General features: G+C 40.0%; 2 protein-coding genes across 2 annotated transcripts in view; one reads left to right on the forward strand and one right to left on the reverse strand.

Moving 5' to 3' along the window:
• The window catches only part of wasf3b (WASP family member 3b), a 43,094-nt gene extending 39,223 nt beyond the window's left edge, over positions 1-3,871 (forward strand). Inside the window, exons 8-9 of the mRNA XM_056450645.1 lie at positions 991-1,301; positions 3,321-3,871. Of these exons, the coding sequence (XP_056306620.1) occupies positions 991-1,301; positions 3,321-3,478 (469 nt within the window). The 3' untranslated portion in view covers positions 3,479-3,871. The remainder of the gene's footprint in view (positions 1-990; positions 1,302-3,320) is intronic.
• A 6,800-nt stretch (positions 3,872-10,671) lies between these two features.
• gpr12 (G protein-coupled receptor 12) lies at positions 10,672-14,568 on the reverse strand. The gene is made up of 2 exons (XM_056450812.1): positions 14,433-14,568; positions 10,672-13,105 (listed from the first exon to the last, which is right to left on the reverse strand). Exon 2 carries the CDS (start codon positions 13,102-13,104, stop codon positions 12,079-12,081), a length of 1,026 nt encoding a protein of 341 aa, XP_056306787.1. The 5' UTR covers position 13,105; positions 14,433-14,568; the 3' UTR covers positions 10,672-12,078.
• Positions 14,569-15,072: the final 504 nt, after the last annotated feature.

The raw sequence follows: 15,072 nt of genomic DNA on the forward strand, positions 1-15,072 counted from the left end.
TGCAGCTGGAAGTGCATCCGTTGCATAAAACATATGCTGGATAAGTTGGTGGTTCATTCCACTGTGGTGACCCCAGATTAATAGAGGGAATAAGCCGAAAAGTAAATGAATGAATGAATGAATTATCAGAATTGGACCATGTTTAAAATGTGTGTGTTAGTGTTAATTTCATGAGTAACTATTGTAGTATTTATCAGGATTAATTATTTTTTAAATGATTCTGTAGAAATGTTATCTGTAAATGTAGTTAAACTACTAGCAATTTCTTAGTATGTTTTTGCCATTTTTATTGTTTTATTGTATTATTTGGTTTTTTAGAAGTTCAAGTAAATAAGAAATATTTGCACCAATCATATTTATAAAGCTGTCAGCTGATACAGTGCTCAGCATATATGAGTACACCCATCACAGATCTCTCTTTTAAATTCATATTTTTAATAGGAAGCTGTACAATATTATATTTGTGCATTAGATTAGTCAGTACTGAAGCCAAATCTGGAGCTTATCTAACAAAATAACTTCGAAAATAATATCGATCCAAAAACTAGTACAGCCAAATTTATCTGTTATAGAAAAATATTAAATACAAAATTAAAAAAAGAGGAAAAATCAAGAGAAGCAAAAAAAATGTAGAAATATTTTTGCAAATATTTAGCTTGAATTTAATTGTATTATCTTTACATTTTTAAATATGTTTGATGACTGAAATATTATTTTAATAAATAGATCTGTTTAGTAACTCTGTTTTGTTTAAATGCACCAAAATACACTGCCTATAATCACTGAGAAATGGATAAAAATATTCATTTTCACAATGGGGTGTACTCAATTATGCTGAGCACTGTATATAACTGTTCATGTTAGCGGTTGTAAAACCCTGTTTATAAAACAAATGCCAAGTAGGTACTTACAAATGCTGCCACCTAATGGTTGCATCTGTGACAAGCATTCAAGCATTTTTTTATGTTCCTTCTTTTCCTGTGTTGACAGTGTGGATTACATGAATTCTGGTCAGCTGCCTCCACCACCAGCTGTTATCCCATCAGCACAGACTCCTTTTGCTATGCCGCCCATGGGATCTGGCCCTCCTCCAGGACATGCAGGGTCAATGGGAGCAATGGCTGGCTATGCCCCACCCATTCAACCTACCGCCGGACCAATGGCTGCTCCTCCTCCACCAGTAGCCCCGCCCCCTCCACCCAGTGCCATCCAATCCATCACTCCCAAACGGCCCTCTGTGCCTAATGAGGCCCAGCCCATAAGTGATGCCCGCAGTGACCTGCTCGCAGCTATAAGAATGGGTATGACTAGTAATTATATAATGATAATGACATTTTTTTTAACCTAATATCTTGTTGTTTTTACTCATAGGTAATTTCAAGAGTTTTATCGATCATTATTAAAGAAAGTTATTAGGTCATGAATTTCATTTTATACATTACATTTAAATAAAACAGGTTCTAACTCTTAATTGCCTGGTTATATTATAATTATATGCAATTTGCGCCAAACATCTTCCCATGTTTGTAATGAGAACGATTTATAAATGTGTTTTTAATATCAGGGAAGTATTCGAAAATAAAAATTAACTTGCTGTTTTCTGCTAAAATGAGAGTTTAAGCTTTGAAAACAATGAAAATAACAACAGTAATAATTAGTTTGCTGTTTTTTTTCCTTACTATTATAACTATACGAAATTACTAAATACTGAAATACTACAGTTAAAGCGTGTACTGTATTTCTTTAAGTATTGGATTTTTTATAATTTATACCAAACAATAATTCAGTTTGTTTGCTATTTTATTATATTATACTGTGTGGTCAATATGCTTATTTCACACCGCTGCCATTTTAAAAAAACGAAAGCGAGGCTGTGGTGGAAAGAAACCTGGAAGGATCAGCACTGTAAACATTGCAACAACAAGCTGTGGACTACAAACCTCCAACTGTTGCCGCAATTTTAAAGTGCAGATATGGTGTAAACGGCACTTTAATATAACTCAGTTAAGTTTCATTTAATCAATTAAAAGTATATTAGGCATCAAACAAAATCACAATCTCTTTAAGAGTAATACGCTTAAGTGTCCTTCTAGGCTTCAGTTAATGGCACCAGGTAAACACCTTGGGGACGCTTCTCTGCTTCAGCCTATGTCACCTGGTGAGCGATAAAAGAATGCAGTCCTCTGTGTTGTCTGTAATAGTGTTGTCCCAGTACTGAAATTTTAAAATCGTCCATTTAAGCGCTGTTGCGCGCGTTCTTAAACACTGCTGATTTGCCATAGTATTCACCAGTGCTTGATAGAAATGACTGTGATTGGCCGTGAAGGTCATTAGTTCACTGCTCTTCACTGAGTGCAAACACTGATACACAGACACTGGAGCGTTTTAAAGCCGCGAAGATCACTCAATTCATCAGCAGATCGCTCGTCTATGTTTGCACTCGGTAAACATCGGAGAAGTGCGGAGAACTGATGACCTTCACGGCCAATCACAGTCATTCTGTTGAGCACAGGTGAATATTATGGCAAATCAGCGTTGTTTAAGAACGCGCTTAAATGTTAGCGGGAAATTGATGATTTTTTTTTACATTTCAGTACCGAAATTCAGTATAATATAGTGTAATGTAGTGAAAGAATCAGTTCATTAACTTGAGTTTGTTAAATGGCATCTAAAACATCTGTTTGGGGAAAAAAACATTAGCTAACTAGTGCTATTTGCCTTAGCTGAAAATTAGGTCTGATATCTCTTTATTTTCACTATCTATTCAGAATGGACCTTCGGGTCACCCTGAAAGCGGTGAAATGATAAATTTGTGTCACTTTCTCTTTGCTGATAAGATATACAGCCCAGTACACAACAACACGCCATCATGGACACCATTCTTGTGTGACTCCAGGCGATACATCCGGATTCTTCCCACCGCAGCCTCACTTTCGCTTTTAAAATGGCGACCACGTGAAATCAGTCTATGACAGAATAATTTATATTTTGATTATAAATGAAAAGCTTTTTTGTGAATTTACTCAGGTCTTAATTCATCTTATCACAAACAAACAAACAAACAAACAAAACAATAAAACTAACAATTAGTGCAGGAATCAAACTTATTATAACACTTCATGGGGCAGAAAGACGTTATATAAAAGCGTGAATTCACTTCCTGTAACAGTAACCTCTTGTCTACACCTGACTACAGTATGGATCATCATTTGCATAAAGTTAAACTTCTTAACTTTGCTGAGTTGCCCACACCAGTGCACAAATGGCCACTTTTTTAGGAGTTGAAGGTTGTTGAAGGTGTGTGTTTGTTTGTGCTGCAGGTATCCAGCTGAAAAAAGTTCAAGAGCAACAGGAACAGCAGGCAAAACGAGAGCCGGTGGGCAATGATGTGGCTACTATCTTGTCCCGGCGCATAGCAGTGGAATACAGTGACTCTGAGGATGAATCTGAGCTAGAGGACAATGACTGGTCTGACTAACACTATACTAATGCAGTACACGCTTCACAGACACTCACTCAGTAACTTACATGCCAATGTTAACATTGCATTTCCCATACACACCATCATTTTGTACTGTACGCATTTTAATAAAGGCATGATAGGCCGACTGTATTACGGAATACTAAAATAGTCAGTCTTTTCCCACGTATGATGCTTTTTCCATTTTTTCTAAAGATTTCTAACGTAACACTTGTTATTAAATGATATGGACATACTGTATTTAGCGAATAGCAAGTGGAATGGATTAATACGCATGTTGAGGTTGAAGTTTCTGCATGAAAGTTTTGATGTATGTTAAGAGCCATTGACGCCAGTACTTACATTTGTGTGAACTGACTAGAGGTGTTTGATTAAACGACCTAAAATGTGCTGGCACAGTGATGTCTGGTGTTTATGTCATGCGTGTGTGGGGTGGTTGGCACTGACAGTCAAATTTGCCGAATCCTGTTAAATGGCTCTCGGCTCCAGCCTCTGAGTGCCTCCGTCATGGAAACTGGACAGTTTTGATTCGGAGATTCACGTCTCTATGGAAACAGTACAGCTGAGACTGGCATCGCCATGGCAACAGTGTATTTGAGGCACTCGGCCAATTGATGCGCGAGTGTGAATAAACCCAGGCGAGGATATTTTTAATGCACAGCACATTCTTTTTAATACAAAATTAACAAGATCTCTCAGTTCATTAAACTAACAAAGCAATAAAAGTATACAACCAACAACTTGGAAAAATATACAACACGTTAACACAATGTCTTACAATGTTAATTAGTGCATGTTGATTATAATTCTTATCATATTGTTTTGCAGATAAGTAAATTGTTGTGCCTTTTCTCGTCAAAAAAATAAAGTGCATTTCACAGTTAAAACTACGCATACATGTACACAAGATGCTGAAACCGATTACCCATAGTTCAAGATTTCAATTCTAGTATCCGAATGAAGTACAAAACAAGGCTCAATCTTGCTGTAAATGTAGAAAGATTCTTTATGTAACCCCTTTCATTCTACATGCCTCTGTTACATCACCCCCAAACCTAATTACCATCTGGGTCACGGCACCAATATAACCCTTCCAATTCTACATGCCTCTGATGCATCACTCCCCAAAATCTCACTTCCATCTGGGTCACGGCACCAATGTAGCCCCCTCCAGTTCTGCGCAGACCACTCAAAGTAGGATTCAGGCCTGTGTTTCTGGCATTGGAGGCATACTAACACTAAAGGGACACTAAAGACTGCAGCCTCTAGCGTTGGTCACTAATATGACTCTTGAAGGATGAGTATTGAGTTCTACTTGCCATTGTTTTTCAGACACTGAAAACTGCAGTGTCTAAAATTAGTCACTAATGGGACTCTTGACATAAGAGGGGTGAGGTTTACTCACCCAAAGTATACTATTTGGCCTTTGTTACACTTCCCCCCTAAATCTGACTCCCATTCGAGTCACAGCACCAATATAACCACTCTAATTCAACATGCCTCTGATACATTCCCCGAAAACCTCACTCCCATCTGGATCAAGGCACCAATGTAGCCCCTCCAGTTCTGCGCAGACCACTCCGAGCAGGATTCGAAAGACTGCAGCCTCTAGCGTTGGTTACTAGTATAACCCTTGAAGGATGAGTATTGAGTTCTACTTGCCATTGTTTTTCAGACACTTAATACTGCAGTGCCTAGAATTAGTCACTAATGGGACTCTTGACATAAGAGTGGTGAGATTTACTCACCCAAAGTATACTATTTGGCCTTTGTTACACTTCCCCCCCTAAATGTGACTCCCATTCGAGTCACAGCACCAATATAACTCCTCCAATACTACACGCCTCTGATACATCACCCCTCCAAGCAGGATTCAGGCCTGTGTTTCAGGCATTGGAGCCATACTACCACAAAAGTGGCACTAAAGACTGCAGCCTCTAGCGTAGGTCACTAGTATGACTCCTGAAGGATTAGTAGTGAGTTCTGCTTGCCATCGTTTTTAGCACAGACACTGAAGACTGCAGTGTCTAGCATTAATCTCTAATGAGACTCTTGACATAAGAGTGGTGAGGTTTACTCACCCAGATCCCATCCGGGTCACGGCACCAGTTCAACCAATACAATTCTAATAATCTCAGCAAGACTGAACTGGCAGTTCTGGCATGGGATGAGGGAACATTCAGAAGGACGCAAAAAACTGCAGTCTTTAGTGTTAATTACTAGTGTGTGACTCTTCACGCAAGTGTAGTGAAGTTTACTGCAAAGCTCTTACTAGCTGTTCTCCATTAAACCCATGTTCACTAGTGTATCCGTAAAGCAAGAGTAGTGAGGTTTATGCACACAACTCCAGGAGGAGTGAGGTTTACCTAGATAGCTCTTACTTCCTGGCCATTTCTATATCTATGCTTTCAAAATAAAAAAAAAGAGGAAAAACTCCCATCCAAGCCCTTGTCACCCTTCGGTTTGACATTTTCAAGCTCTTACAATGTATTACAGAGCACAATCAAATACAAGTCTATTTAAATCAAAGATTCAGTTGGCAAACGTCCATCCACATGTGGAAAATCCATCAGACACCAGGCACAAAGCATGATAACATCATTTTACAAAGCTCTTTTCAAAAACAGACGGAGATCTGATGCTTTTGGTGGAGGACTAACCCCCAAAATCCACCGCAATAATCTCCCGGTCATTTCTGACCGAACGGCTGTGGATCAAGCTTTAACCCTCTCAATCTGCTGTAGACAAGCATGCCCAGGCAACCGGAGACATGGAAATGTGGCCTTAGGTTAACTGCTGAGAAATAGATTGATGCAGGGATGATGTGTTGCTGTAAGCCTGGAAACAAGTTTGCAATTCTATCGTCCTGGACTCTGTGAGACTTAGGTTAAATGTCGGAAATATGGTCTGTGATTACCACAAGGTCATGTTATACTACGAAAAAAACATAAAAACACATCAATAATACCCTTGTGATGTTTTTTCTCTTCTTGAGTAAAAGATGGTTGCTAACAAGTAGCTAAATGGGTCTAGAGAGTTTGTTTGGGGTCTTAATTTGTTATTAGTTGCATTCTTGGAAACAGTTGGAACAATTTAGTTTTAAGAACTGATAGAACATAGGAACAACAACATCAGACTTTTTTTTTCAACTGATGAACAATTCAACATGGCCAGCCAATTAGAATTCATCCCCCCTTAAAGAGTCCAGGCATTTAAAGAAGTAGGCAGCAGAATACAAAACTGCAGTTGCTGCTAACATAAGCTGCTTTTCTACTGTGCAGTATGGTAATGTTCAGCTTGGTATGCTTTGGTCCGATTTTGCTGTGCCCAGTTTGCATTTCTACTGTAATTTAGTACCCTTAAAGTGGGTGGAATCATCGCAGCCTCTACAGCTGTAACTTCCTGAAAATCTTTTTCATTCAGCGTTGTCCCATCCAACTCTCACTGGTTCTGCTCCTTAGCTACCAACATGAAGAACGTCTGGACCTCTTCTACAGACATCATGTTTTGGAAACAGTATGACTTGCTTGGAACCTTGGAAAGTACTAGGTACCATATGCAGTGGAAATTTCCTCAAAAATGAGTGGTATCGAACCAAACTGCACCCTACTATGCAGTGGAAAAGCTTTATACCAGGGGTGTCCAAACTTGGTCCTGGAGGGCCGGTGTTCTGTAGATTTTAGCTTCAACTTGCCTCAACACACTTGCAAGGATGTTTCTAGGAGGCTTAGTAAGAGCTTGATTAACTAGCCCAGATGTGTCTGATTGGGGTTGGAACTAAACTTTGCAGGACACCGGCCCTCCAGGACTGAGTTTGGACACCCCTGCTTTATACATTACCTGACAAAAGTTTTGTTGCCTATCCAAGATTTAGGAACAACAAATAATAACTTGACTTCTAGTTGATCATTTGGTATCAGAAATGGCTTATATGAAAGGCAAAGGCCTCTAGATTACACTTGAGGACTCTCTGCAATGACTCTAATAACCTATTAATAACGTCATCTGGATTGGCAAAGAAAGTGTTCATGCAGGACTCACAGAGTTCATCAAGATACTTTGGATTCATGTTTAGTGCCTCCTCCTTCATCTTACCCCAGAGATGCTTAATAATGTTCATGTCTGGTGACTGGGCCTGCCAATTCTGGAGCACCTTGACTTTCTTTGCTTTCAGAAACTTTGATGTGGAGGCTGAAGTATGAGAAGGAGCGCTATCCTGCTGAAAAATTTGCCCTCTTCTGTGGTTTGTAATGTAATGGGCAGCACAAATGTCTTGATACCTTAGGCTGTTGATGTTACCATCAACTCTGCAGATCTCTCGCACATAGAATGTAACCCCAAACCATGATTTTTCCTTCACCAAACCTGACTGATTCCTATGAGAATCTTGGGTCCAATAGGTCTTCTGCAGTATTTGTGATGATAGGGATTCAGTTCAACAGATGATTCATCTGAAAAAATCTACCTTCTGCCACTTTTCCAAATGATCAACTAGAAGTCAAGTGATTATTTGTTGCTTTTACAACTGGGATCGACGACAAGACGTTGGTCAGGTAGTTTATAGTATGGATGCTATGATGCAGATGCTAATATAGTTAGCATTACAGTTTTAATTATTTTTTATAAAATACTCCTGGCAAGTTGAAGACAATCATAATAAGCTAAATCTGAAAGAACCTTTGTTAGTCACAGAGCTTACTTTCTGCAATAATCTAAAAAACCAATGGAAAGATCTTCAGTATTTTTGACAGAATCCAGGGTCATGCCAACTTCCAGGCCCCAAACGCATCATCATTACATCACTCTATGACACCAGATGAGAAATGCCATCATGCCTCCTTAAAGTCGCATGCCTTATTTACAGGATCAAGACGATCGATGGGATGCCATAAGAATGTCTTTGTCGATACATTCAGAAGAGGCCGTACAGCGCATCAAGAATACAAAACAAAATCTCAGGAATTCCCAAAGAATCCAGACTGAGGGGGAAAAATAGACTTTTTCAGTGGAAATAGCAAAATAAATAATTCCTCAAAGGTCAAATGTAGCTCACAACAGATCGGTCATCATCTCCATGCTAAGCCCTATTAAAACTCACATACCTGCTTTGCTACCACCCATGTGCTGTTTCAGTGGAATCATATAGAGGTCACTCAGGCAAAAAAACAAAACAAAGGTAACGAGGCTGTGTCCGACCCGCAGGCACGATGTAAAGAGGGTGCGATGGGAAGACTGGTAGCCACTCTAGCCCATGCAGGTCTATGGGGAATATACATTATAACCCCCAACTACAACATTGTCCCTGGAGAGATGAACATTTATGCATGCTTTCGCACACGCACACACGCACATGCACTGACAGTCACACCTTACACAACACGTTCCTCGCACATTATAAACATCTCTAAGGTTCGCAAAAGCAAATGCATACTGTAGAATAGGTCACATTGAGTGTACAGAGAGATTTCATTCATAGTTAGATATTGTATATGACCACAGGGCACAGTCACTTTCTGGACGACAGAACACGAGGCAGTGGGATTATGGACATGTTTATAGGGATTGGGACATCTGTTCAGTTTCTGTTTATTTCCTAATCCCAAATTCACTAATATCATTCGGGCGATGCTGATATAAGTACAGTTGTCAGATGTTCTTGGAATCCGGTTGGTTTTTTCATGGATGTTTTTTTTTCAGACTAGCAGAGGTGTTGGTTTTGCTTGGGCACTGCTTTTATTGCTGCCAGAGTATTGCTATAATTTGATGAAACACTTGGTCTGTAATTATTGCTCGCTGATGGATTCTGCCACTGAAATGGATAGTGGCTGGTTGGCATTTGGAGGGCGAAAGGTAAAAAGCAGGGGTGAACTTCAGCTCGTAATAGTAGCATGACTCCACAAAGAGGAGGAGAACAGGGTCAAGAGAGATTTTATAATAACATTCTCCCTCGTTTGACATTTACCAGCTGATCTCCTCACTGTAATCTTTGTCTCGTGAGACTGTTTGACAAGATTCAACCAACACAGGCTCATTCTGAAAATGTAGCCTTATATACGTTTTTGGAGATTGAGAATTATGTAGCCATGTAGTATGGCTGCATTTTGTCTTTAAAATGAACGCTACGGGGCGGTATGACGCCGTTCTTTTTTTCGCTTTTCCACTGTTACGTTTGTCCAGTAGCTCGAGACGACCTCTGGTAGATTTACGCGAAACATATAGTTGACAGCGACCTCTGGTAGATTTACGTGAGTGAAGCAGGTGTGAATTTGAGTCATGAAAACTCATACACAGCGGCCTCTGGTGGATTTGCGAAAACAAAAACCTCAAAAAAACGTAGCTCCTGGGACGTATTTGGTGTTTTCCAGAAATGTATATAGGGGTACGTAAACCAGGAATGAGCCTGGGTTGTATTCAATAGTTTACTAACAATCATATTGACAGTAAATCCATGGGAAGCTCATTTGGGACTGTAATTACAGTGGAACTGTAATTTGGCTGGCATATCACCAAATCGGAATATTATTGGTAAATCTCATGAAAATGTCTCTTTGTTATATTTCACCCCAACATCAAAAGGAAAACTATTTCCTCTCCATAATAAATCCAATTTTACACCTCATTATCTCAATAGATCTTATTTCAATGAGATATTCTATTACACTTTAAAAAAAATCTATTAATTAACAGTTCCCCATACATCATGATTCCCAGGTGTCTTTTGAAGTGTAAACCAAGGTACCACCATTTGAAGCATGTATAAAGATGTAAATAAACATTCACAGATGAAACACTGTTAATGTAGGTTATATGTTTTACTTACTTACTTACTCCCAGGGCCGTTTATATCGAAGTTGATATTTAGCCACACCATGCAGGTGTTTCGTAACATCTAGTTTTTATGAGGTGGGTCATTAGCCCAGTGCTCAACCCCCAACCTAGAGGACCAGGACATACACACATACACTACGGACAATTGAGTTTATTCAATTCACCTATAGCGCATGTCTTTGGACTGTGGGAGAAACCGGAGCACCCTGAAGAAACTCACGCGAACACGGAGAGAACATGCAAACTCCACACAGAAATGCCAACTGGTGCTAACCAGATTATATGTTTTACAGTGTAAAATTATATTATATAATAGAATATTTTGTTTAATTCTGAAAAATTAATCATTTGATTTTGGGATGAAACTTGTAATTAGCGTTAGAGATTACCCCTCTAATTGATATATATTGATGCTTCTTTGAAAATGCAATACATGTAGATTTGAAGCAAAATGCTATGAATTACCATTGTTTGACAGCTATCCTGTACCCAGTATTAATTACCAGTTGAACATAATAAAAGCAGCAGTGATCTATTCAGAGCTTTGGGGGCACAATGCAAATTAAGAGCAAATCAAAAGAAAATACATTCGGTTCTGTTCTCAACAACGTCGCTGCATATAAACAAACCTCTTATTCTCAAACACTTAATGCACGTTTTGTACTCGACAGTTGTTTGAAGTGAGCCTCTATTCACAGGGGACTGTTTAAAATGACCACACATACACTTTCTCCACCCTCCCGTTCACTTTCATCCCGCATTTATGGAAGAGGAATGCAAGACGGGTGACAGTTCCACTTCCGATATAAACCAAAATAAAGGCATCCGTGGGTTGGGTTATTTATAGAGTGGTTCTCGATCTGAGATTGTAGTTAGCTCTTCATGGTTTTTCTGCTTTGGAGGACATTTTACATTCGGCCACGCTCGGGTTGAGATTTAAATCAAAGAGACGAGAAAAGCGCGCCTCTCTGTGTTTCTATGGAGGACGCAAGGCGCGGATCACCGAGCGCCTCGTGTCTATTTTTAGCACACCGCGGTTACTTAACGTTCAGCGCACGTTCCTGAATGCAGCAACAGCAGGACGAGATGAATGAGCTTCGGGATCCAGTCAAGCGGACCGCCTCGTGCTGCCCCTCATCCTCCTCCTCCCTCACAGCCCATGCAACAGGGGGCTGCCGCTGTGGCCAAGCCAAAACAAGCACAAAAAAATGCAAAGGCATATTTATGTACAGGATATTTACAGCTGCCTGCCACACTGCATCAATTCCCGGCCCTTTTTCAAATCCTGGACAGGGTGTGGCAGCTGGTCGGAACAGGATCAGGCAAAAGATTGTGTGGCAGTGGTTGTCACATAACATTTAAGCCCAAAGTTTACTTCGTAGTTTGATTTTTACGCACGCGAGTCGAACATACAGCCTGTCGAAGTTTACACTGATAAGAAAGATTTATTCTTGTCCAATTTCTGCTCATTTTCCCTCCAAAAAGTCTTTAAAATACATCTTTGGATGCCTTGTAATCCCCTCATAAACTTGTGTTTTTGTTATCCTTCCGTTTTTTCCTGATATGTTTACTGTTGACACCTTGTGGACAAAATTAAGCAGCGCAAAAACAATTCAAAGCGGATATCCGGTTCACGATTCAGGTGTACACAGACTCTCGCATATGCGTAAAAACCAAAGTATACTTTGGGCTTTAGGGGAAGACAGAAACGGGTGACGCACATGCCCTTTCTTGTCCCATGACCTGTGCAATTCCCTAGGCACATCACATCAGACGTCGCTGGGGGTCCGTGCCCGATGGGCTACGCTGGCAGGGATACATCCACAGCACACCAACCACAACGCTTTCTGGATCTCTTGATTGCGGAAGGCGTAAATGACTGGGTTGATGACTGAGTTGTAGGTGGCTGGAACCAGGGTGGCGTACGTGTAGAGCGGTGGGTATGTATAATCGGCTATGAGTGAGTATACAGTAAACGGCATCCAGCAGGCAGCGAACGTGCCCAGAATTATCGCCAGCGTGGATACGCCTTTACGCGTCGTGACGTAATGAGGGCTTGCTGCTAAAAAGTGGTGCTGGAGGGCAATTTGGTGCGCATGCCGCATGACAATTTTGCAGATCTGCACATAAAGTTGTAGCATGAGGCCGAAGAGTAGAAGGAAGGACACGGATAAAACAGCCACATTGTTTTTCGTTAGGGGCCATACCACGCTGCAGTTCGCCTCCTGCCCTAGGCAGTTGATACCAGTGACTGGGAGCAAACCCAAACACAAGGAAACGCCCCATAGAAGCACCAGCATGGTGTATGTGAAGGCGGCAGTTCGTTCGGAGTTGTAGGTGAGAGCGTAGTACAGCGACAGGTATCGGTCAATGGTGATGGCCAGCAGGCTGAAAACAGATGCGGAGAAGGACGCCACCACCAGACCTACAGTCAACAGCTGGGCTGAATCAGAACGCAGCAGGTATGCGAAAGTAAAGTGCAGGACTAGTCCCAAACCAGCCAGTAGGTCAGCTAGAGCTAGACTGCCGATCAGCAGAAACATTGGGGCGCGTAGAGCCGGGTTCTGCCAGATGACCAAAACCACCAGGGCGTTTTCACAGGCGATGAGGGTGCCGGATGAACACAGTACGATGTCCCATGGGTTCACCAGCAGCTCCGCAGGTGGTCTCGCTGGCAGGACGACCGCAGGTGGGTATGTTCCTACAGTGATGTTCTCTATGCTGCCCGCGCCGCTGCTGCCCCAGGTGGGTTCTTGAGCCAGCCAGCTGGGAGAAACTGGCACCTCTTCACTCATTCTGAAATAACACACACAGACAAACATAATGAGCGCTAGTCTAAAGAAAAGGATAAATCAACAAAACACAACAAACAAGTCGACAAAAATGACAGTTCCTATGACGTTCTCATATTAGAGCACAAGAGAAGACATTTTGCAGTCATGTTGACTTCTGTTGTAGTTTCTGCTGATTTAATGGATGTCACTGAGGCATGCTTTGACACCAAAAATCTTCAAAATGTCCTGTTTTGTGTTCCAAAGAAGAAAAAGGTTTAGAATGCCATTAGATTAAGTAAATAATGACAATAATTTGTATTTTATTTTGATATAGACTATGTTTGAATTTTAAAGATTATATTTACAGCTCGGAGTTGTGATTGCCAAAGCTTTATTGTATGCGTTTATATGTCAAAAAATAAAAGCGACAACGTTAGAATTAAACTTAGACTTGTTCATGTTCATGATCAAATTATTAGAGTTCCAGTTAATAATTTTTTAAATATATTTTCTTTGTTGTAATTATTAATAAAATATAAAAATGTATTATTATAAAATATTTTTATGATTTTTGAAGAGAATTTAGTAAATGGCTAGACAAATCTGAAAAAATGTATTTAAAAGGATATACATGTTGCTTTATAAAATAACTCAAAAGTTTTTATATTGTCAGTAATATTATAGCCAATTGCATTCAAATGCATTGTTTTTTATATATTTATACATATTTACTAAAGATATTAGCTTAACCAACTGATTTTAATATTTTTCCACGTTAAAAATGACTATTAAAATAACACCACATTCACAGTAGCTAATAATCATCCTGGAAAGCACAAGACTTGAATAATCATATATAACTGAAATGACTACAAAACTAGCTGATAATCATTTTCACAAAAGCAATTGTTCACTTAAATTACATTACTTCCCTGTTACTGTCTTAACACAGAACAAAGAATCTAATTATATGATCAATTACAACACATTTCACCTCGCCGTTATTAAAACTGCACATAGGAAGCAGCAATTATTGAGATACTTTTGAATACAATGGTGGAGGATGAAGAAAGAAGGGAGGGCCCTGTTGAGTGCTGATATTAAATAAAGGCGGGTTCCTGCTTATAAAGGCGCCTCTGCATCAGATCTCTCACATATGGACCCTCAAAGCACATCTTCACTGCAATCAGATCCTGCAACCACTGCTTCCTCTGAATCCCTTCAGCTTTACAATAACGCTTTAGCACTTGCTGTGTAAAAATGATTTATGTGCAGTAATATGCAAAGCATAACGATTTCAGATACCGCCGGTCCCCCTTCACAAGCTCCCCATCTGGAGTCTTCCCTACCTTGTCTGTTGGAGGAGAGGCGTCTGTTTTAGATGTTTCCGTGTCTTTCTGCTCTTTCCATTGTATTTAATGGCAGCGCTGTCGGCAGGTGCAGCGCGGCGCGGGCGGATGGAGGCTGTGATGATGATGATGATGATGATGAAGATGAAGCCGGACCGGAGGATCTTCACAGCAGCGGCAGCAGCAGCGGCTCCTCTAGCGGCTCTTCGCCGACTGCACGAGCACCGACTGCGGCTGTGCGAGAGGTGCTGGGAGGGGTGAGCCTTCCTCCGCACACCAGAAGGTCCCGCCACCTATTTATCTGCTGCGCACAAAATAAAGGATGCGACGGGGTTTAATGGGTTTATTCGTCAACACTTAAACAAATGCTCGTAACATTATTTTATTTCATTTTGCTAAGAGAGAGAGAGAAAGAGAGAGAGTTTTATCCTAAAATGTTGATTGTTGAATGTACAGTGTATTGTAAACTATTATTATTTTTTTGTTGATATATTTGAATAATTATATATAATTATAATATTATATAAATTATATAATAATTATATATATTTTTGTTGATATATTTGAATATATATATATATATATATATATATATATATATATATATATATATATATATATATATATATATATATATATA

The sequence above is a fragment of the Danio aesculapii genome, chromosome 24, assembly GCF_903798145.1.
Source record: "Danio aesculapii chromosome 24, fDanAes4.1, whole genome shotgun sequence".
Classification (NCBI taxonomy): Eukaryota; Metazoa; Chordata; class Actinopteri; order Cypriniformes; family Danionidae; genus Danio; species Danio aesculapii.

What these genes read in the sequence shown, in the direction of transcription:
- gpr12 (XM_056450812.1), bottom strand. Translation starts at nt 13,104, where the DNA reads ATGAGTGAAGAGGTGCCAGTTTCTCCCAGCTGGCTGGCTCAAGAACCC.